Source organism: Camelus bactrianus, chromosome 19 (genome assembly GCF_048773025.1).
Source record: "Camelus bactrianus isolate YW-2024 breed Bactrian camel chromosome 19, ASM4877302v1, whole genome shotgun sequence".
NCBI classification, from domain to species: Eukaryota; Metazoa; Chordata; class Mammalia; order Artiodactyla; family Camelidae; genus Camelus; species Camelus bactrianus.
This window is the reverse complement of record NC_133557.1, coordinates 9,357,288-9,380,882: the sequence shown is the minus strand read 5'-3', so window position 1 is coordinate 9,380,882 and position 23,595 is coordinate 9,357,288. Positions and strand designations below refer to the sequence as shown.

The window sequence follows — 23,595 nt, the reverse complement described above, 5'->3', positions numbered from 1 at the left end:
CTGTTGGTTTAGGCATTTGTGATGTTTGTCGTTGGCTTCCGCAACAAGCTTACCTTGTATGTAGGGCTGCACGCTCGGAAGGATTCTCCTAGGGGAGAGGGCATAGCTCAGTGGTAGAATGCATGCTTAGCATGCATGAGGTCCTGGGTTCAATCCCTAGCACTGCCACTGAAAAAAAAAAAGGAGGGGGCTCTTCTCTTAATGCTCTGCTATCACATCTTGAAATTCTTAGCAATTATCTTGAAATTTAAAATTTCATCTTTGAATTTGTGTATCAGAAGTGAAGTCCAATGGGCAATGGATCATGCACGTGAGCGGAAGGGATACATGTAATAAGGGTGTTCACCATTCGCATGGAGTGTTCACGGCGCCCCTGGAGCACAGAATGCTGGTGAACCACAGGCATGGACATTTAGAGGGACTCAAAATGAGTACGAGGTGAGCAGGTTATGTCTATGATTGAGTAAGTAGGGGCACAGCTCAGAAAGAACATGCATTCTGTTAGAACTTGAAGTTTCTTTGGTCACAGAAAAAAATGTAATGTTCCAAAAAACAAGGACAACCAAGGAAACTTGTCACATCCTATCCTCTCCATTTTATTTCCTGTATTCGCCAACCACTTACCCTGAAAATGACGATGTAGAAAGAAGAGGAAAGATAGGGAACCCCGTAGTTTCCTTTCCTTTCAGCCTTCCTTTTTCATCAGTAAGTAGGATGTAGGGAGCGTTGGTAGAATGTGTGAATATCAAGAATTTAAATAAAAGCAATTCAGTTAGTTTGGTGCAGCATTTCCACTGTCCCAGTAAGAATGTATGAGCTATGAAATACCAGTGATGTAGTTTGTGATTCCACATTTGAGTTACATGCTCTGACATTGGCATTTAAAACTGTCATTGCACCATATAGAGACGAATGGTAAAATTCATGCTAATAATTTTAAATTTAAATTTTTCTTTACTTAGAACAACATTTAGTAGTAAATAAAAAACACCATGATAAGTTGAGCCAGAGATGAGAAAAAAGGAAAAAGCTCTTTATTTTAGCACCAATACTGGCACTTTTTTCCTACTCTTTGAACAAAGGGCCCAGAATTTTCATTGTGCATTGGGCCCTGCAAATCGTGTTGGCCCCATTTGGAATGCTTGCTGTCAGGACGTGTCCTCCTAGAACCCAGCCGCCAAATTGGGAGGAAGCCGGAGCCACATGGAAAGATCACGTGTGGGGGTTCCAGTCAGTAGTCCTGCCCAGGCCCAGCCTTTGAGTCATCCCAGCCCAGGTGACAGAAATAAAGCCTCCAGATGATTCCATCCCTACCTCTCTGAGCCCTCCCCTAGCTTCACCTCAACATCCGGACACCTCCACCCATTTAGGTCTTCCAGCTGAGGCTGAGCCCTCATGGAGTAGAGACCACCCATCCTGCAGTACCTCGTCTGGGTTCCCGACCTCCAGAATCCATGAACAAAATAAAACACACGGTGGTTGTGTTTTGCCAGAGATTGGGTTAGTTTGATAGACAGAAATAAATGTTTTTCAGTTGATTCATTTGGGTTGATTCCAATCTTTGGTTAACACAAGCAAGGCTTGTTCATAGTTTATGTAGATTCAGGGCAGATTCCTAGAAATGAGGATTACTGTGTCAAAGGGTAAAAGCATACGTAATTTTTTTACCTGTTGCCAAATTCCTCTCTAAACTCCTATTTCCCCCCAATTAGCCTTCTTTGTGTTTACAGTATATTTGCATATGTATAATTCCCCTCCCCCCATCCCTACAAAGAAAACATACATAGAGAAAAAATGCACAAACAGAGGTACAGCTTGATAAATTCTTGATGAAACAAAACACATGTATGTAACTCTCACCCAGGTCAAGAAACAAACATTCCTAGCACCCTAAAAGCTGCCCTAGTCCCCCTTCCCAGTGAATACTCCTCCCTTCCATGGTATGAATTTACCACTATTTATCCAATTTCCTCTTGCTGTTTCCAGTTAGGGGCTAATACGTCCTATACTCTTTAGCTATTATTATCATCATCAGAACCTGTTGCACAGTTGTCAGGTTTGTTAGATCCTCCTTTACCGGTCTCTTGGGTTATTATTCTCAAACTAGGTTCCTGTGGAACCCTGGGGTCCTTTCTCAAATGATGGGAAAAGAGCAAACGCATGGGTTGGCTTCTCTCAGATAAATTTTCCCTAAAACCTTTGGAGTTCACTCCAACTTGTCTGCTACCAAGTTTCAGCAATGGCAGATATTCCAGAAACAGGAAATAATGGGAAAACCCAGAAACTCCATGGCTGTGCTGAGAAGAACAGTGGTCATCATCTGCGGAGAAGTCTTTTGTACTGGGACAGGTCTTTTACATGCAGTAGATAGATTTTCTCTAATCTGCAAAAACCTTGGCAAAATAGGTATGGTGATCCCTCTTTCATTGGGAGTGAAAACCCAGGCTCTGAGAGGGGAAGCAACTTGCTCAAGGTTCCATGCTCACACTGGAGGATGGGAAAGCCTGTGGGCTCTGGGTTCCCCCATGGTCCTGGCTTCCTTCGCTTTAGGTCATTTCTTCCTGTGTCCTCTTCTCAGTCTGGCATTCAAGGCCCAGCCTACCGCTGCCTCTATCAGAGCTCTGGCCTCTTCCCCTTCCTGAATGCTCTGAAGCTTTCCCCCGAGCCAGCCACCAGGCCTTTGCATGTGCTGTTCCCGCTGCTTGGAACCCTTTTCCTTCTTCACTGAACTCCTCTTTCTTCTTCAAGGATGGCTTCCCTAAGTTGACATCCTTGCTCAAACAGCACCGTCTAGGTCCCCTATCATATTCACTATACGTTTTGTTGTTTGGTTAATTTCTATTGAATTTCTGTCTCCTCCCACTCACCCTAGACTGTAGGGACCTTAGAGTAGGTATTTGCCTGTCTTGTTCATGGCTGTGTCTGGAGTGCCTAGCACAGTTGCTGGCACATAGTAGGTACTCAGTAAAGATTTGTTGAGGGAAGAGACCATCTTACTTGAGTCTCATGGCAACTCTGTGAAGCAAATGGAGCTAGACTGCTCACTCCCATTTTATAGATGGGGAGAGTGAGGTCCGGATAGGAAAGGGGTCCAGTCCCCTGTGATTTGTAGACATAGCCAGGCCTGGGTGACTGTGGTCCTGACACGTCTTCCAGACTGAGGGGGGCCCTCAGCCAGCTAGGGGGTTCTTGGGCTGCCATAGCCCCCCATTGCTCCCCAGATTAGGATTGACAAATGTGTCCTATCCCTGTGCCTCCCCTGTCCAGGGCCCAGTGCCGGGGCAGGAAAGTTAAGAATGCTGAGAAGGAAAAAAGCTAAATCCTACTCAGGGATGGGTGGCGGGGTTGTGGTCATGTGTTCCGAAGCCAGGGCAGAGGAGCCAGGAAGTTAGAAGCAGGAAGGAAGCGCCTGTCCCTGTCCCAGGAGGATGCAGTGCAGACAGTGGGCCTTTATCTTCCTCTGTGCTTCAACCGCTTCCTAGCTTGAACTCAGGGACTGCTTATGTATTTATTTATTTTCCTTTAAACTTGGTTGCAGGGAACATAAAGTCAAGGTGAACACGCTCTGGAGCAGGTGACTTGGGTCCAAAGCCGGCTCCACAACCCCTAACTGTGTCACTTTGGTCAAGTGACTTGGCTTCTCTGGGCCTCAGTTTCCCCCTCTGTGAAAGGAGGAGATGATAATAGCATTTATTGCAGAATGGCATTATAGGGCTTCCCCGGATATTCTAAGGCAAGTTCTTCCTGGGGAAGTTCTGCCTGGCATAGAGAAGTAATTGGAGAGAACATCACAGAGGGCTTGCTGTGTACAGGCCCTGTCCTGGGGGTCTTGCAATTTACAAAGCCGTCATGGGGGTTTTGAAGGCTCTAGTATTATCCTTGAAAGGCGCAGAAGTGGGGCCAGGGACCCAGCTCTCTGAAGAGCTAGAGGGCTGAACCAATAAAATGTGTTACTTAGAGAGAGCATTTGTTGCATGCTGGGCCCTGCTTTCAATGCCACAGAGACTTAAAGGGCAAAAATGGACAGTTCTTCCAGGACAACTGATGGCCATCTGGGACCCTTTCTTCAAAAGGAATGCTTCAGCCCGAAGCCTCTAATCTCCAGTTTAAGAACTTCAGTAGGGGTGGAGCTGGAGAAGGGTTGAACCAGTTATGAAGAATCCTGCTGGCAGGCTGAGCTCAGGGTGCTGGGGAGCCACTGAAGGCTCCAAGCAGGGGAAGTGACATGATTATAGGCCAGGAATGAGCAGACCTGGAGATGGGGCCCTTTAGGGAGGCTGTTAGGATCTTCCAGGCAAAAGATGAGGCCAGGGTGAGAAAGGAGGTGCTGGAGGGGATGCAGTGCCAGCTGTCCTGTTTCCCTTCCTGCCAGATGGAAAATGTCACCTTCGGGAACAGTTGTCCTGGCCCCAGAGGGGAAGGCAGTGGTCGAGGATGGCAGAGTCACCCACCAGGCGTGGACGGCACCACTCGAGACTCGCGTGGAAGAGAAAGATTTAACCCACTGAGTTTTGGGGTCTTTATGCTGTAGGAGCTTAGCCTGTATTCACTGAGTAACTGCAGGTAACATACTTTACTTCTGAGCCTCAGTTTTCACATTTGTAAAATGGGGGTAATAATAGAAACTGCTGGAATTCAGAAATGGTGCATGTAGAAATAACATAGAGGGGGCATGCAGTGAATGCCTGCTATCCTGCCCAAGCCCCCAGGCTCACCTGGTGGAGGAGACAATGCTAACTCCCATTTGGCCCGAGGGCAAGCTTTTTATTTTCTCTTCCTCCTTCTAACTCCCTTGGTGGCCCAGAGCTCAGAGGCAGTGGACACAATAGGCTCTTGACCCATATTTATACCATAACTGGATCTGGATGACTTTCAGAAGGTGCTGATCCCTCTCTTGCACTTTACAGATTGGGAAACTGAGGTCCAGAGAAGGCAGGAACTTGCCCCAGCTCCACAGCGACTCAGGCAGAGTGGTGCTGGCTCCAGTCCTTGATAGGCACTGGGAAAGTTCCTCATTGACAGAGGTGCTTACGGACACCTCCCACCACTCTCTCCCTGGCTCACTGTGCTCCAGCCACTCTGGCCACCTTCTAGTTCCTTGCAACCACCTCAGGGCCTTTGCACTTACTGTTCCCTCTAATGGACCTACTATTCCCACAGCTCCTCACCTGGCTGCCTCTTTCTCAACTTAAGTCCTCAACTTAAGTGTCCCTCTTCAGAGAGCCTTTCCCTGATCACCCGGCTTAGTTGGACCCTCTGAAATCTTTTATCTGTACCCCCTGTTTATTTTCTTCATTTATAATATATTAATTAATCAGTTAATTTAGTTAAAATTTTTTAAAAATTTGACTTCAGTGACTGTCTCCCTCTAGCCTGTTAAGCACTTTGATTTCAGAACTGTGGTCATCTGTCTGTCTTGTTTGCTGTTCCCTCCAGATCACCCAGCAGGTCCTCAGTACACCCTTGCAATGTGAATGAATAAATACGTTTATGAACGAATAAATATGTGAATATGCCAGGCCTGCGTCTACCACAGCATTGAACTTGCACGACTTCTCCATGACTAGCTCTCAATCTCCCTGTTGTGCAGATGGGGAAGTGAGGCTCAGAGAGGTCTCACAGGAGAAGGCAGGAATATATTGGATGCTAAAGGCCACTGGATTCCCCCACGCTCAGGACATACACATCAGCTTACAGGACACATGCCCTCAGCAGTGCCATCCCACGTAAACAAAAGAAAGTAATATTTTTGCTGGACGTGGAGGACCAGACTCCATTCTCCAAAGGGATGCTCCATCAAAATATGCTGATGCTATTGTTGCCAAGGCAACCTGTTAGCTTTCTGAAGCATCTTTAATGGGAGAGGTTAAGGCCCACATGGATACTGAGGGGCAGGAAAGTCTGGAAAAGGTGTCAAATCCCCTAGCCACGAAGACAAACCAACCTAATGCTGGTGGCTACCCTACCCTCTACAAAGGGCCACCTCCCACCCTATTGTTGGGTTGTTGTTTCTGGGGTGTGCACAGTGAGTTCTCCCCCCCAGAGTAGAAATTTTCTTTTCTGGGAACATGCAGAGATCTTGAGAACAATGTGTTCTGCCTGCCTGGCTCCAATTGAGACCTACCAAGTGCCAGTGGGAAAGACAGATTAGCCTTGGAAAACTTTCCAGAAAGTTCCTTCAGCCCTTGATATAAGTGGAGGGGACAGCACTCCAGCATTTTTGTGGTCAGTGCCAAGATGCCTCCAAAAAGCTGCGGACAAGGGAGGCAGCTGATAGATGTAAGTGCACTGGAGATGCTAATTGGCTGTGCTGCTTGGATGAAACCCTTTCCCTCTCTGATCTCTAATTTCTTCATCACTAAAATGAGAACACTGGTCTGATGCAGGGAGAGGTGACAAGTATTCTACATAGGAACCTGCAGAGGCAGGTACCCCAGAAGCCAGTTCCTGCAAGTGGTAGCCTCCAGGAGAACCAGCCAGGGCCAAGGCCACACCAGCCATGCCCTAGGGCCCTGTGCACCCAGAATCCTTTAGCTGTGTCTGCAGACATCGTGAGTCAGCGTCGCTGTCTTTCAGAGTCTGCAGGTGCTCCGTCCTTATTTTACAGATGGGAAATGGAGGCTTAGAGGGGGCCAGAGGCTCTATCCCAGGGACAGAGCTCGGACTATGAATTGGTCTGACATCTCTGGGCATGACACAGTGGTGTCCTTGATAGTCTGGGGCAAGCTAGGAAATAGCTGGAGCCTAGGGCCAGGCCTCGGGAGCAGGGAGGCTGGGAGGGGGGCAGAGATAGACATAAGAGAGACGGAAGGAGAAAAAGTGAACACTTGTTCTTGCCTGGTCAACCAGAATCACAGTGATAAGCACAGGGATGGACACAGGACCAATCCTTGCTGGAAAGAATCATGTCTTTGATGGAATCACTGGGACAAAGAATCTTTCTGTCTTAGGGATGCTGAGCAGGCTGGACATGAGCCTGGGGCTGCTGGAACCATCTGTCGGCAGAGAACCTGATGGAGAATGAGGTCAACATGATGGATAGCAGGGCTGAGAGGTGGGGAGGGCCACATCATTTGAGGACCTGGATCTAACCACACCTGAAACCACCCCTAGACTTCCTGTACATGAATCAATCCATTCCTTAGGATAAGGTTTCTATCCCTTGCATTTGAGAGTCCTGGCATGGAGAAGGAGGGAAAGTAAGATGGAAGGATGAATATTTTTAAGAACAGGTGTGTGAGGGTCACCCAAATCAGCTTCTTGGCCTTTGTAGACAATGGGGGTGCAGAGAGGGATTGGGGCCTTCACCCCACCCAGAGGAGTTCTGTCCCTGGTGCTCACAGTGCTGCTCTGTATACTTGCAGTACAAAAATTAATGCTGTAGATGTTTGCCAAAATAAAACGCTTACCTCCCCTGGGTCCAGGAGAAGGGCTGGCCTGCACTAGGGGGCCAACTTCTCCACCCCATTCACCCCTTAGGGAAGTAACATTTATTAAGCATCTGCTTCATGCCAGGCTCTGCTAAGAAGGTGAAATGCATGGTCTCACTTCCTCCTTGGCCCAGTGCAGCAAGGGGGGCGTACCACTGTCTGCATTCCACAGATAAGACAATTGAGGCCTTGAGAGGCTGAGCCCCAGGCTTCAAGTTCAAGAGCTGGAGCAGGTCTGTCTGACTTCAAAGTCCTGCCTACAGCATCACACCGCACACAGTAGATGCTAAATAAAGGCCTGCCCAGCAAATGCTGGGTAAAGCCTTGTCAGCCTTTTGGGTAGCAACCTGCCCCTAAGTATTTTTCCCTCCTACCTGAAATGTCACCATCAGCAATCACATCCTTTGGTTTCCCAGAAGAAGGTCAGTGTTAATCTGTGCTGGGTTTACTCAGGGGAGTGGCTGAAGAGGGACTCAGGGGCTCGGGCAGGGCCAGGCAGGACAAAGGTGCCTCATTTCCACCCCACAGCCTTATCCAGGAGAAAGTGTTCTGAATAGACAGGCACATCCTGGTGGTGGGGCAAGTCGGTCCTGGCTGGGCCCGTGTGTTGGCTGAAGGTGACAGGACTATGTGGCCTCACCAGGACTGAGGAGGGTGACACAGTAATGGAAGTGGGTGGCCGCGTGGCTGTGTGGTTCCTCTCTGCCCCTGTCATCTGAAGGAAGCTTGTGAGGAGCCCCTGGTCTCCCAGACTCAGCAAAGGCCCAGTCTCCGTGGACCTCAGCTATAGCATCACTGTTGGGTGAGGCAGGAGCACGTTAGGGGTTCTAGCCTGGAGACAGGAAGGATCTGGACCCAGGGATTGGCGTCCTGCTCAAGGCAGAGAGGATGTCCCCAACAGTCCCTGAACTTGAGCTGGGACTCAGGAAGTCCTAGGAAGTGCTGAGGGCAGCCTCCAGGCAGAGATCTGGCTTCCTGGGGCCAGAGGAGCCTCAGAGGACAACAGCCCCTAGCACAGACAGGAGACTTGGTTCTAGACCCTTCTTCAGGGATGATGTGTGTCTGTTTTAACCCAAAGATTCCTTCCAGTTGTTTTTAGAGGCTGTTTGAGAACATCACCATGGCCATTGCAGCTAGAAATGGTGAGTGCAGCTGCGGGTGGGGATGTGAACCCGGGGTTCCAGCTCATGACACGCGAGGACTAGCTTTTTCCAAGGGTATCCACAGCCCTGAGAGATACTCTGGGATAAACAGCCCCCATTTTCAAATAAGCAAAGCTGGGGAAAGCTGCCCACTCTAGCCCCTTCGTGGGTAGTCACAAAGCACATGACCACATTAATGGCTCTGACAAGTCTTGCAGCTGAGAATGCCTGTTCACATTGATTAACCTGGTGTTTCCCTCCCTTGACCCTGGGTACTTTTAGAGGGAAGTCCTAGTTATTCTGTCTGGAACATATTCTAGGACATTCTGGGGGGTAAAGGAATCCCTCTTAGATCTCTTGGAGCCCCTAAGGAACGAGGTCTGAGCTTTAGACGCTGGCACCTGGGACTGGCAGACAGTGAGGGTGGAAATAATGATTCCCATTGTGGGGTGGATGCAGCTCCTTCAGTCTCGAAGAGAAAGTCCAAGGACCTCTCAAGGCTGAGAAAGGTTGAAACACAAGATGGCCTGCCCAACAAACGGGGGACAGAATCTGGGCCTCCATCTGGGTAGTTTCATGCCCATAAATGCCTTCCCACCTGCCTGAAATTCCACCACAAGTCATGTATTCCTTCGCGGAGCCCAGTTAAGTCTGTTCTCAGCTCATTCAGGGTACTGCAACCCTCAAGCTGGCAGGAGGTCCCTGCGGGAGACAGGAGGGAAGGGGAAAGAGGGATACTACAGAGGCAGGAACCCCCCAGACATCTGCCGTTTCACAACTTGAAGGGAATAGGGAGGCAGGTGACTCTCCCGGACTCCTGGGGCAAGGAGGGATGGCTCAGGGGAGCCAGGGTGTTCAGGACAAGGTCCTGGCACTGTGTCCTGTATTTGGGTCTGTCTTGTCCAGACGATACCGTGTCCAGGTCCTCTTGAGAGTCCAGCCTCCAGGCGCCGCCGCTCCTTAGATGCCCGTGGGACGCACCATCATGCGAGTGGCGCGCAGCGAGTAGCTGGGGCCCTGGAAGTAGTGCCAGCGGATGCCGTTGAGCTTGCGCACGTGGTGGCGAGCCGGGTAGTAGATGCCATTGAGGTTTGAGAGGCCGCAGGCGTCAAACCACCACCCTGGTGGAGGAGGAGAAAGAGGCTTTGGGGAGGCGGGGGCCCAGCCAGTGAGGTGAGGGCAGCCCCCTACCCCGAAGATTAAATCAGGGCTGTTGGCTCCTCTGGGAAGCCAGCTAGCTGGAGATGGGCCTGGGTGGGACCAGGCCTGGAGGGAGGGAGGGAAGCTCCCAGACCCTCTGTTCAGCCTGGGGTCTCTGGAGGGCAGCGTTCTGATGAGCTCCGTGCTTGTGTCTGTCTCTCTGAGTGTCTTTCTCTGATGTCTCTGTCTCTTCTTGTTCTCCGTTGCCCTGCCTTTCTGGTCTCTCTTTCACATACTGTGTCCACCTGTCTTTCTGTGGTCTGCATCTCTCTCCATCTTTCCCTCTGCACTTCTGTCCCTGTGCAGGTCTGTGTCCATCGCTCTGTCTGTCACTCCTGGTGTCTCTCTCGCCTCCATGTGTCCCCGTCACTGTGTCTCTGGAGGTCTCCTCCCATCTCTGTCCCTCCTATTCTGTCTCTGTCTCCCACTCATCCCCATCTCCCCTTCTCTGACCCCTCTCCTTGTGAAAAACACTACCTGAGCCAGCGTTGGTGGGCATTTGCCTCTCTGCCCCACACCCAGGTCTCCCTCATCCTGTTCCTGCTTGGCTTGGGGTGTACGGGGTGGGGAGGAAGTGTCAGGCCTGGGGTTGGGACTGATCAGGCACTATGTCTCCTTAGGTTGCACCCTGGGCCCCACCTTCAGTGCTCCTCTAGTCTGGTCTCAGAGGAGACCTGGTGGTGGCAGCTTTAGGAGGAGGTGAGACCCTGGAAGGCACCTCAAGGACGTGATGTGGATGAGGCACAGCCAGGCCAGCCTGTGGGCAGGTGAGACCCCAACCTGCACCCACTTCCTGATGGCACCTGGCTGCATGAGGACCTGAGTAGGGAGGGAACATGGGTGTCTAGCCAGGTGAACCTGTGGGGAGGTGGGGCCTCACCCTGCCGCCCACCCACCTCCGGACAGCATCTGGGCGCACTTGCAGAGGCAGTTGTCGTTGTCTGCGTCTCGGGTGCTGAAGTTGGTGCCCTGCAGGACCAGGCTGCTCTGGCGCCCCGCCGAGCCGCTGTACCCGCTCAGAGAAAGCCTGGAGGCCACCCGGAGGTGGTGATGGGACAGGGGCCCAGAGTCAGGTCGGGGCTGTCTGAGGAAGCGGCTCCCTTCCAGTTCTTCTGGGAAGGGGAGCCCCAGCCTGGGGTGCTGAGCCGTCTCCCTTCCTGGATTGCCCCCCAGTCTGCTGCTTCCCAGGGACAGAGAACCCACCATGTGCCAAGCCTCCCTCAGCTTGCCGAATCCAAGTCTTAGACAGTTGTGAGAATGATCATGATAATAATAATAATAATGAGGACAATGGCTAACGTTTTTTTTTGAAGATCTACTATGTGCCAGGCATTGTTTAAAGTGCTTTCCATGGATTAACTCATTCTCATTTAATCCTCACCATACCCTATGACTTCCACTTTACAGAAGAGGAAATAGAGGTCCCAGGAGCCACAGGAGCCTGCCCGAGGTCTTAGAACGAATGGGGATGAGAGCCAGATCCCAGTCCTGTCTGGTCTGACTCAGAAGCTGTGCGCATTTTCCTTCCCAGCTGACCATCCTACAGCCAGCCCCATCACACCTCCTCATATCCACCCACCTCCTCCAGGAAGCCTTCCTTTACTACATTAGCCCACATGGATCGGAGCCCTGAGGCACCCCCAGCCTCGTGACTTCCACCTCTGCAGCCAGTTGGGGAAGGTTAGATTTCCTTGTCAAGCTATGAGGCCATGGTGGTTGTTTTGTGATTAGCACTGTGATCTCTTGAGGCAAAATGCCTGGATTCAAATCCCAGCTCTGCCACTTATCAGCGGTGTGGCCTCGGGCAGATTGCTTTGCAGCGCAGCTTCAGTTTCTTCATCTGTTCAAATGGTAATAGTATATTAACAGTGATGCCCTCATTCGGTCTTTGTGATTGGATTACTTCAGCGTGTGATGCGCGCAGAGTAGTGCTGGCACACGGTAAGTGCCCAGTGCATTCAGTGCTTGTTATTTGTCCTGCTCCTGTGTTCCCAGCCTGTGGCACGTGGCTGGCACAGGCTCCCACTGATCCTGGCTGGAGAGAGTGTTGGGTGCTTGAAGCAGGGGAGGGGCTGCTCTGGCAGTCAAGGTAGGAGCCCATTTGGGAGCAATCAAGGTCTTGTAGGCGGGGGAGTGGAGGGTATAGCTCAGTGGTAGAGCACATGCACACGGTTCTGGGTTCAATCCCTAGTACTTCCATTAAAAAAAAAAAAATCCTACAAGTGAAGGCAAGTGAACACCAGATGCAGCCAGGCCAGGCAGCTCAGGGAAGCTCTGGTTCCCCGGGGCAAGGCCTGGGAGATGTTCCCAGAGGGATCCAGATGGAACATGGGGCCTGAACATATGGCCTAGCTCAGTCCCTGCACCTCCCACCCATGGTCTCTGTCTCTCTTCCCCTCCCCTCTGGGAGAATGGGGACCTATGATTTCTGGGACCCTCAAGTCATGGGCTGGGAAATCCCACTTGACTCATTGTTCAGATGCACTTTGATCATATGCATGGCTCAGGCCGGGGGAACCCAAACTGCACACGAGTCTCTGAGCATCCCTAAGTCAGACACCCAGGTGTGTTTTCCATGAGTCCATGGATCTGTGCAGGAGTCTGTGTGTCTGTAGTAGCGAGTGTTTCAATATATGAGTCTTTGTGCCAGCGTGTGTAATGTGTGCATATGCTTCGAGTTTGTGCTGCAGCATCTACGGTGAGTCTGAGTGTGTGCTCTGGAATCTGTCTTTGTGCCTGGGATTGTGTATGTTTACCTCGAGGGCTTCTCTGAGGCACTTCTGCACACATGTCTGGGTGGTGTGTGTCTGCTTGTGTCACTACACACAAAGCCTGTCCCTTGTCTGTGCCTCTTCCACCCCTCCCCATGGACCACCTCTCTGCAGGCTTATGCATGTACCCCAGCTGGGCTCCAGAGGGCCCCCATCCTTGTGTCTGAAAATCAAGGTGCCTCGCCCACTCTGATGCTCATGCCCAGCTGCTGACCGCCATGTCTCGCCGCCTCTGGGCTTCCTATGCGGATCCTCCCCACCTCACCAGGCAGCTGGCTCTGTACGGTGGGGGTGCAGGGACCAGCATCTGTTTCTGTCACTCTCCCCTTGATCCTTCTCTGGCAGTTTCCAGCCCTGCCCCATGTTTTCCAGGATCTTCCAAGCTTTTCCCGAATGAGCAGGGTCTCTTCCTTATGATCGCAGCAGCCCTGGAAAGAGCCTTGCTCAGGCTTGGGGTTTCTGCGGTCAGCTGGATATCAACTCTCTGCCTTTTTCCAGAACATACCTGCTGCCTGGGATGTCCTCCCTATCTTCTCTGTCTGGAGAATGCCTACTCTTCATCACCTCTTCCAGGGAGCCCTCTCTGATTGCACAAGCATCTCTGTGCCCCTTTGCTTCCCTCTTAGGCAGCTCCCATCTTCCTGGGGGTGTGGGATTACTGGAGACACATCCCCCAGACAGACAGGACACACTGGATGATGAACAACTTTGAGGGGTAGAGAGCAGGTCTAATTTTTTCCCAAATGAACAGAGCCAGCCCATGCCTGGCACAGGGCAAGTGTTCAGTATACTGTTATTATTTAGGGCTCTGCAGAAGGTCAAGTAGTTGTGGACCCCTTGAGGCCTGAGCATAACAGTCTGGAATCATAGGCAGGGAGCTCTCCATGGCTCAGATAAAAAGCCAGAGGCAGTATGTGAAATTCACATAGGAGAGCAGGGCAAGGGATTCTAAAGTTAACATACATGTATATGTTTGTATAAATGGACATATATAACAGAGATATACATAGATGCAGGAATATTATATTTCTGTCTTTGAATATATTGTTTGTATATCTCCAACATTTATTTAATGTTAACCATATGCTAGGTATTTTTCCAAAGATTATGTCAATTTTGACATAGATATTATGTTTTATTGATGAGGAAACTGAGGCACAGGGAGGTTAACTAACTCTAAGATCTTTTTCTAAGGTCAAGAATCCCACAAGTCATAAGGGTCAGGAGTCATACCCCGGCAGTCTGGATCCAGGGCCATGTGCTTTAGTGCCATGAGATGCTTCTCCTGATCCTTCTTTCCCAAGAAAAATGGCAGATCCTGGACTTAGGGTCACAGAAGCTGCCACCCAAGAGTTGGGTCATGGAGATGAGGCTTAACTGTTATGTGTGTAGGAAAGACTTGGGAGGCTCCCCTAGCTTCGCGTGATACACTTACCATGTCCCAGGCACTAGGGATGGGAACAGCAGTGAACTCACACAGAGCAGGCCAGCCAAGTGTGTGAAGAGCTGGCTCAGGGACAGTAATTATGTTATTTGCTGGATATTTACTAAGTGCCACCATTCATGCTGTATGTGTAGTATCTCATTCAAGCTTCACAACACTTTGAATGAGGTGGGTACAACTAGGACACCCATTTTGCAGATGAGAAGGTGAAGGGACTTGCTCAGAGTCACTCAGGGAGATAGAAACGCAGTCAGGACTTAAACCTTGGCTTTGGTGGTCAGTGGCTTAAAAAATAAGAGTCAGCAGGGTGTTGTGGCTACTTACTGGTCAGTTTGAGGAGTCGGGTGGGTCTCCAGCTCAGCCCTGCCTAGCCTAAATCAGGGACATTTCATTCGGCTCTGGACCTCCACTTTAAAGAGGAATATTATCAGATTTGGGTGGGTCCCATAAGGAAGGATGTCAGAATCACCTAGCTAGAGGAACCAGGGCATATAATAGAAGAGTAGAGTTGGGGGCACATCACCCGAGGCCCTCAGATGTAGAGTTAGGCATACAGTGCAGGGGGACAGAGAGTCATCAGAGATTTTTTGGGAAGAGGTGACCTCCCCATCCGTGGAGGCATTCCAGCATGGCTGGATGATGACTATGGCTGTGGAAGAGATTCTAGCATCACATGAAGAACCAGATAACATATTAGGTCCTTTGAGATCCTGGAGCATGAGCCTATGAATTCAATTCTGTCCTGACTCCAAGATAGCTTATCTTCAAGTCCTTGAGTTTCTCAGAGAGGCAACTTCATGTAGGAGAAACACCATGAGTTTTTGGCAGCAAAACTGAGTTCAAAACCAGGCCCTACCTAACTTGTAACTTCAGGCAGGGGACTTAAGCTCTGTGCTTTGTGTCTTGGTTTCCACATGGCTAATACAGGTCCAGCAATGCTTACCTCAGAAGGCTGTGAGGAGGATTAAATGGAGTCATGTGCCTGGAACACAGTAGATGTTCAATAAATGCTCATTCCTTTTCCTAAACAGAGCCAAGAACCAGGCTGAAGGGGGGATGGGACACCCTGATGATTTTATAATATGCTCTATTTAAGCCCATCCTGCAGTAAAGAAGCAGAGGTACAGAGAAGCCCACTTGACTCGGCCGAGTTCACAAAGCGAGTGGGAGCAGAATCAGAATGAGCCTGGGTCCCCCAGTTGCCAGCCCTGGGACGTTTCTACCTCACTCCACAGCATGGGACAGGCTGGGAAAGTCACCTCCCCACTTCTGGGCCTTTGTAAAATGACCCACTTGGGGTGACTGACCTTGGAAAGCCCCTTCCTGCTCCCGGGATGGCAGCATCTGTGACATTCTCTCCACCCTACCCAGTGGCCGGGATGTGCTGAGTGCTAACCAGCTGCCTCCAGATCCTGTGACGTGCGCCCAAATGGGGGACAGATGGCGAAACAGGAGACACCCAGGGACTGACCCCTGGTGCAGACTCTGTGGCCACTAGCCCAGGCACCCCAGCCCACCCACCAGCCTGGGCCCCAAGCCCACCTGTACAGCTGCCCCTCGCTGCCCAGCTGGAAATGCTCATACTGGGCGTAGGCCTCGTTGCCGTCCCAATCTTGCAGCTCCACGCGCAGAGAGTAGGCTGCCTTGTTGGTGAGCTGGTGCACCACCTCATTGCCTAGCCAGTGCTCCCCGGCTGGGTTGCCAAAGCCCTAGGGAAGGGGAGAATGAGGGTAGGCTGCATGCCAAGGAGGAGGCTATGCCTCTGGTCAAGGAGTTGGGTTGGGCCAGGCTCCAGGGACACTTACCCCAAACCATTTTGCCTAACGACCAAGTTCATAAAGTACAGTGAGGGCAGGCCTAGGGGTGGGAGCACCTCACCTCCTAGAGCAAAAAGACTAAGACTTTTGTAAATATAAAAGCCTGTTAAAAATAATTGAAATCACATTTCTATGAAGTTCAAAAACAAGGCAAAACAAATCTGTGGTGATAGATGTCAGAATAGTGATGACCTTTAGGGGAGTACTGACTTGGAGGGGAAACAAGGAGGGCTTCTGGGGTGCTGGAGGTGTTGTATATCTAGCTTTGAGTGGTGGTCACATGGGTGAATGCATATGTAAAAATTCACTGAGTTTTACACTTAAGATTTGCATAGTCAGCTGCACGTATATTAAATTTCAATTTAAAAAGTGAAAACTTAAATCAGCTGCATAAATGGTAGTGCAAACTTTGTTCAGCAACATGGCAGCCACTGCAAAGCTTCAGTAACATAGAAATGTAAAGCTAAGAGTGTTGGGAGTCACCAGTGTCCCAGGGTGACAAGAAATCAACACCCTTGGCCGGAACAATAATTCAGCACCAAGGACAGGGCACACCTCAGCCCCCCACTCCCCATTTTAGTCATGCTGTACCACTGATTAGCTTAATGGTTAATATTCAGCTCTCTTTTGTATACTTCTGCTTCTGAGCACCCTATATCTCTTTGCATCTTAATGATTCTTTAAAACCCAATTGGTTAAAGGACACTCATAGCTTAATTTGTATTTAAGTATCGAACAGCAAGCAGACACAAAAAAATAGTGTTGTATTTCTGTGTGAATATTTTTTCCTATCTCTTTTGCTCTTGAAAACTTTAAGAGCCTTTAGGTCAGCCTGCCAAAAAGCTTTTATTCAAAATGTAATTAAAAATTGGAAGACAATCAGGCACTCTTGTCTTGTAAAATGCATAGGGTCTTTGAGCCAGCAATTCTGCATTAAAAAAAAAATGTCTTCTGCAGGTGTTGTCACATATGTGTGCTAAGACAAGAGCATTCATTTAAGCAATGCAGCCAGAGGCGGGCAGGGGAGATCCCTTTTTTCTGTTCCCTTTTTTGTATTCTTTAAAAATTTTTAGCAATGTATATGTATTAGTTTTTCCCCAAACTGAATAAAAATAAAATCAAACTTTCATTCTTAGATATATGTCAGAACTTTCAAAAATAATGTCCAATTTCAGGTGATGGAGTCCTGACAGCAAATGTGCACTGGGCAAATCTGCTTGAAGGTGGTTGATTTTAGGTGTGCTGTTTTGTTTTGTTTTTTTCTGGAAAGGATTGAGGGCAAATCAGACCCCTGCCCATAACCCACTTCCTGTCCTGGTTTTCAGGGCAAAAAAATTTCCTCCCCAGGGCAGCAATGTTACCTGTTTGTAATCCTTCCAGTTCCGTTGGAAATTCACACTGCCATTCTCTCGGCGCTGGATGAGGGTCCACCCGCCTCCGTTGGCTTCCATGTCACAGAACACCTGGAGGGAATTGGGGAGCTGGGGAGTTGGAGGCTCCTGGAGGCAGCCAGAAGCCAGGTCTGGGCCAGCCCAAGGGTGATTTGGCTGATAGAACTTCACAGAGCAATAGGTGAGCCTGGTGTTCAAAGACATCAGAAAGATCCAAGTCCAAATTCCCCACCTGTTGCCTTCGTTTTTCTAAAGTGGTGGGCAAATGATGCCCTCTCAGAGCCTTCCTTTCCTCATTTGTAAAATGAGGATATTAATACCTTAACCTTGTTGTGTCTCAGTTTCTCACGTGCAAACTGGGCATTGTGAGAATTAAATGAGATGAGTCATTCGTCTAAAGAACAGAGCCTGGCACCACCTACTAGGAACTAAGTAAATGGAAGCTTTTCACTAGCTACTCTTGCAGGGTTGCTGTAAGAATTAAATGCCAAGAAATGTAAAGTGCTTGGCACACAGTGTAGACTCAGGAAATGGGATTAGCAGGTGTGCGAGAAGTGTTACAATCTGAGCCATTCTCCTTGATATATTCAGCAGAATTGAAAGAAAATTGAAAAGGGAATATGAAGTGGGAAGACTGGTTAGTTGTTCCCCAAACTCTTCTGCTTCTGGGCCTGGCCCCGAAAACCCTCCCTCTTGACATCCACACTTTGCCTTGACCACCATCTCCCTGCACATTTGATAACCAGACCTCAGAGTTCAGGGCAACCTTGGGAGCTACTCATTGAAGATGGTGGGGCCTCCATCAGCCCTGGCCCCTAATTTCCCACGTGGAGGGAGCTCTCACACCTGCCTTCAACTGGACAAGATGTAAACTAGAAATAAACTTTTCTGGAATTTCAGGGTTTGTCTGTTTTATCACCTTGCATTACTTGAACCAACACAGAACCATTTCCTACTATTCCAACTTAAAAGCATCTCTGGTAAAGATGCCAGAGAAGGATGCATTGCCAGCTTTGGGAACTTCTGCTTTAACCTCATGATCTGACCCCTGATAAGGTGGGGGCTCCAGAAAGTCGAGCCACCCCCGCCTTCTCCGAAATCTCAGACGTTGGACAAGGTCTGAAGTTGATGCGGGGGCGGGGGCTGGCAGGGGGAGGGCTGGAGGCTGGAGGGTTGGCTGAGAGGCCTTTAGCTCAGCACCCTCTGGTGCTTTGGCCTCAGCCCCCCAGGGAGCCCTCTAACCTTTCTGGGCTCTGTCATGTTGGCCACATGGATGGTGTAGATGCCACTAGCATTGGCCCCGAAGCGCTGGATCTCTGCACAGTCCTGGAACACCTGCTCAGCTGCCCTCATGGAGGCTGCAATGGGACAAAATCAAAACAATTGGAGGTGAGCTAAGGAGAGAGGGAAGGGGCCTGGTAAGCACTACTGCTTGCTCTGTGCCAGGTTCTGGGCTGGGAGGTACTGGGGACAGGGAGATGTATTGGACCTGGAAAGGTTTCCTAGAGGAGCTGGCAGTGAGCTGGGACCTGGAAGAGGAGCAGGAGGCACCCAGCTGAAGAAGGAAAGAGTATCCCAGGCGGAAGGAACAGCACATGCAAAGGCTCCAAGGGGGAAAATGTCCTGCTGTTTGCAGGGAACAGAGTGTGGTGAGGACTGAGGACAGGAACAGAGATGATTCACACCCTGATTGCAGAACTGAGGCCAGAGGGAAGTCTGGTTGTTCGACGGACCCAAAAGGAGCAGGGAGAGGCTGGCACAGAGACACGCATCAGGAAGGAGAGATGAAGCTGGGATTTCAGCAGGGGCCAGGTCAGCCTTGAATGCCAGGCTGAGGAGCCCAGACTGTGCCAAGGAAGAGCGCTCTGGCCAGAGTGTAGAACAGAGACTGAAGGGGCTGAGACTCAAAGCAGGGAGACCAGAGATGAGGCTGCAAGAGTCCTCTAGGACAGGTCATTGTGGTCTAGACTCCACTGAGGTACTTCCCCATTTCACAGACCAGGAAGCTGAGGCCCAAGAGTGAGGTAACTGGCTCAAGGGCACAGAGCTGAGTGGGGTGGGAGGGGCTGGGCAGAGCTTTCTCTCTCTCCAGGTCTTATGGGGGATTTGTCCTTATAGCTCCCTTGGGTAGGAGGCCCAGGGCCCCTCCACAGTCCACTCCTCCAGTCGTATATCCCTGCAGCCTTGGAGGTGGGTCATCTCATTATGCTGACCATGAGCCTTAAGGGAAAATATTAATTTAATGGCTAAATCCCACCAGGGCCCTGGTGGCCTCCAGGCCTAGCCTGAAAAAGTTACTATTGGTAAATAAACTACAGAGGATTCAAATCCCCTCTCTGGCTCCTTTTGTCGGATTCAGTTAGAGGTTTGGGCTATGATTCCACCAGAACCTAGTTTTTGGGTAGGTGGGTATCTAAGGATAAAGTTCCAGATGGATGGATATCCTCACCAATGAGAAACCAGAAAACTACGAAGGGGTGGGACTTCCTATTTTGGCCTCACTCTTGAACCTGGATCCTGAATCCCGGAGCTGGGACCCTGTTGAAAGGATGCTGTTGTTCCTAGATCACAAATGAAGTGACAAATCTATACCAGTCTGTGTACAAACATTCCCTGGACAGGATCCCATGGCCCCACCTGCCAGCCCCCTAGTCCTGAGAACTGGAGTCCAGCCAAGCCTGGTAGGGTGCTGACCTAGAGGCGAGCTTGGACAGGCCCAACTTTCTCAGCCAGGCAAGGGAACAGAGCTAGGAGTTGGCCTCAGATTTCCAGCCACTCTTCCCAAGGCTCTGTCCATTAGTGTTTTCCTTAGTTAACAATAGTCTTAACAACAATAGTAGCAATAAAAGTGAAATATCCACTACGTATTGCAGTGTTTCTTGGCCAGGTACTGCCAGGGCAGTCTGGGGCCAGGACAAGTATTTTCAGGGAGCTTAAGAGCAAGAATGAACTAGCATCAACATGCAACATAATTTGGCCCCAGCCTGGAACCCCCCAAATCTTTGCACCAGCTTCACCCATTGAGGGTCTGAGATATTCAATGATGTGTGCAAAGTCTCAGTGTTAAGTAAGTGAAGGAGACAGAGCTTGAATTCTGATCCATCTGACTGGCGAGCCACTGCCTTTCCTACTACCCACCTTCACTTGGGTCTCCACCACTGAGCCTATATAAGGCTGGGCAAACAGACCTCGTTAACGAAGCTGCTTCTGATACCTTGCATGGGTGAGGTCTTTTCGAACTGTGTCCCCGTCTGTCTAACTTCTGAATACCTTGAGTTCTCCACCCCTTGCCAGCCTCTATCTGCCAAGGACAAAGCTTTGCAGAGACGGGGTACAGGTTTCCTGCTGGCCTTCATGGATGCCTGGTGCCTGGGCCTGTCTCCATCCAATCTTCTGATCTATATCTAGTGACTAATCCTCCTCCCGTTTCTCCATCTAGACAGTGGGAAAAAATAACCCATAGTGCCTTTCCCTGGTGACAGTGGGACAACAGGGCAGGCGTTTGGGCAAAGGGTGTCTGAGGCGAGGACCCTTACACAACCTCTCACCCAGACTGGTGAGCAAACACTGGGCCACAGCTGGAGACAGGGTAAGCAGTGAGCCTGTGGGGAGAGGGGTTGGGCCCAGGCCCTGTGCCTTTGGCTGAGCTACAGGAACCCGACACATGGGATTGATTTAGGCAGCCTCACTGCCAGGGCTCTGCACAAGCCAGTGATGGGTTCAGGTTACTCATAACCTCATGGTTTAGAAGACACCCACCTCTCTTACCTGGAGTTACCTCAGGCCTCATGCCCCTACCTGGCCAAGCCTGCCCGACTTAGATGGAGCCGTGGTGCCATCCTCTGTCCCCAAATCGCTGCCAGCCACAGTGCCTGGAATCCATCACTACTGTCATTCCTTATGCCTTAAAGGCTTTCCAACCTCCCCTATGGGGACCCAGCAGCAGTAGGAACACTTTTCATTCACTGTCTTTCTCTTTCACCAAGTCATTCTCCCCTCCCTGGTTTCAATTACACTTTCTAAAACATAGTCCCATGCTGTTCAAAACCCTTCCGTGGCTGCCCTCAGTTTAAATCCCCTCTGCTACGCACAGCCTTTTAGGCCGTCTGTGGTCTGGAATCGTCAGGAACACTGCTGGCAGGGCATCTGGCACAGAGTAGGCACTTAACAAATAGGCATTTCCTCTTCCTTCCCTCAGAGACCCACAGACGTGAGTTGGGTATTTTTTGTAAGAGACAGGGGCTCCAACTGTGCTGTGTAACCCCAGCCCCCAGCACTGGGACTGGCTCATGGTGGGTGCTCACTCAGTAAGTGCTTGTTGACCGAGTGACTGAAGCTGGACCGGGAGGGCCTTGGCCACCTGGAGTGGGTCCCATTAGAAGTGAGGGCTGGGGAACCAGGCCCAGCCATTGTCTTCCTTTCTCAGAAGCTGGGGCCAGAGGTGCCTCACCACTTCTGTTTGGCCCTCTTGGGCTTAGGGTCGGAGACATCAGGGTGAGAGAAGTCCTTGGGGGGCATTGAGTGCAACCTCTCCATTCTACAGGTAGAGAAACTGAGGCCTGGGGTGGGGCGGGTTGGGCAAAGCCAAACCAGTTGGGGTGGAGAGTGGATCTGGGAATCTGACCATGTCAGTCTGGGCTGGTGGTGTCTTTATTGTCACCACTTCCATTAAACAGGTGGAGAAATGAAGGCCTAGAGAGATACAAGGGCAGCTCAAGGTCACTCATGGAGTCAGGGGGAAGCTCCTGGTCCTCTTAGGCCTGCTGTCCTCACCATGATGATTACTGTGTTATTTCTCTCTCATATGCGGTGGGAGGTGGGTGGGGCTTTTCCCGTGGTGGCTTACAGGCCCCGCAGTGAACCCGGCGGGGAATAGGGGGTCTCCCTCCCCTCTCCTGCCCTTCTCCCGCACCAGGGCGCCCCCATCGCTCACCCGGGCCCTGGGCCACGACGCGCACCAGGCGCTGCACGGATTCCAGCAGCTGGCGCTGCTGGCGCTGCAGGAGGCTGGAGTTGCTGCTGGCGGCGCGCAGGCTGCGCTCGAGGCCGGCGAGGGCGCCGCTCTGGCGGCCCAGCAGGCGCCGCAGCCGCTCCTTCTCGCCGCGGAGGCTGGCCAGCTCCGCCTGCTGCTGCGTCTCCAGGGCCTGCACCCGCGTCTCCAGCGCGCTGCGGGGCGGGGGCGCACAGGGGTGAACCCGCTGTCCCCACCGTGCAGTCACACTCGCGGGCTTTCCCCTGCGGCCCGGGGTGACTCTGCGGTACAAACCGGCGCTGAGGCTCAGAGAGGTAGAGCGTCCTGCCCAGGGTTACACAGCCCGGAAGTCCGTGCCCACCGATAGCACAGAGTGAGGAGGGGGAGGAAAGAGAGACCTGGCCCTGGTGTAAAATGGACTGGAGTCTAGTAGAGGGAAGAAGTAGGGTGGGAGGGACACACCAGTAACCAGGTAGCCATCCTCAAATCCCAAATACGCTTGCCCTTTGACCTAGCCAACCACTCTCAGGGGATAACCTCCAGGGCGCATGGGCAAGAGGGCCTGATGGGGGTTGGGTTGTATTAGGGGAAAACAAAACAACCTAAATGCCCAGCAGCCACTGGGCTCGGGACTGGCTGAGTCTGTGCTGTTCTGGTGTCCCTGGAAACGTTCATGAAGAGGAAGGAGGCTTAAGCACATTTGCACAGATTCGGAAAGATGCCCCGGACTTGAAGTGGGTGCCCGGGCGCAGCGGTGCCTCTCGTCTAACCCCATATGTGGGAAATTCAAAGGGAAAGAAGACAGGTATTAATGTAAATGTAGAGGGAAACTGGGAAGCTTATAAGAAAAGGCATAGAAAGATACGTGGAAGGACAGGGTGGTGCCTCTGTTCATAGAGAAGGTGAAAGAAAATCCACTATGTGCTGTTACTTCTGCAGAGCAGGTTTGAGCAGATGGAGACGGAGGAGGGGGGATGGGGGAGGGTGGAGGGGCTGACTTTCCCTTTCCTTTTGCACAGGTATTGACTCAGCTCTTCCACTTTCGGCATTTTAACCTACAGATTTGCTCCCATGTGTGAGAGATAAGGGAATGTTATTCATAGCATCACTGGCTGGAAGCGTAAAAGACTGGAAACAACCTCAACACCCATTAACTGGGAATGGAGAAATAAATGTGGGGACAGCCAGACAGTGGGACATCATGCAGCTGAAGGAAAGAATGAGCAAGTGTGTCATCGAGTTAGGGAACCATTTCCAGGATAACTGAAAAAAACAAAACAAAACAAAAAACTAAGGTGCCAAGGAGTGGTAAGCACCTTTGGGGTTTAAGAAGGGTAAAAAAAGGGACTATGCATATGTATTTGCCTCTGCTGCAGGTGGGTGTGTGGCTGAGGGATAGAAGTAGGAGGGAGATGTTTTCCTATATAT

At 50.7% G+C, this 23,595-nt stretch overlaps 1 protein-coding gene across 3 annotated transcripts in view; it reads right to left on the bottom strand.

The window, feature by feature from the left end:
- Nucleotides 1-5,616: 5,616 nt before the first annotated feature.
- Nucleotides 5,617-23,595, bottom strand: part of ANGPT4 (angiopoietin 4) — a 36,586-nt gene continuing 18,607 nt past the window's right edge. The window contains exons 5-10 of one of the 3 annotated variants that reach the window (XM_074347071.1): nt 22,129-22,361; nt 18,438-18,553; nt 17,166-17,267; nt 15,530-15,696; nt 10,669-10,799; nt 5,617-9,693 (exon numbers count right to left, since the gene is read on the bottom strand). In XM_074347071.1, the coding sequence (XP_074203172.1) occupies nt 9,533-9,693; nt 10,669-10,799; nt 15,530-15,696; nt 17,166-17,267; nt 18,438-18,553; nt 22,129-22,361 (910 nt within the window). In that variant the 3' untranslated portion in view covers nt 5,617-9,532. Of the gene's footprint in view, nt 9,694-10,668; nt 10,800-14,930; nt 15,011-15,529; nt 15,697-17,165; nt 17,268-18,437; nt 18,554-22,128; nt 22,362-23,595 lie in introns of all 3 variants that reach the window. The other 2 variants (XM_074347072.1, XM_074347073.1) reach the window with 2 other exon arrangements.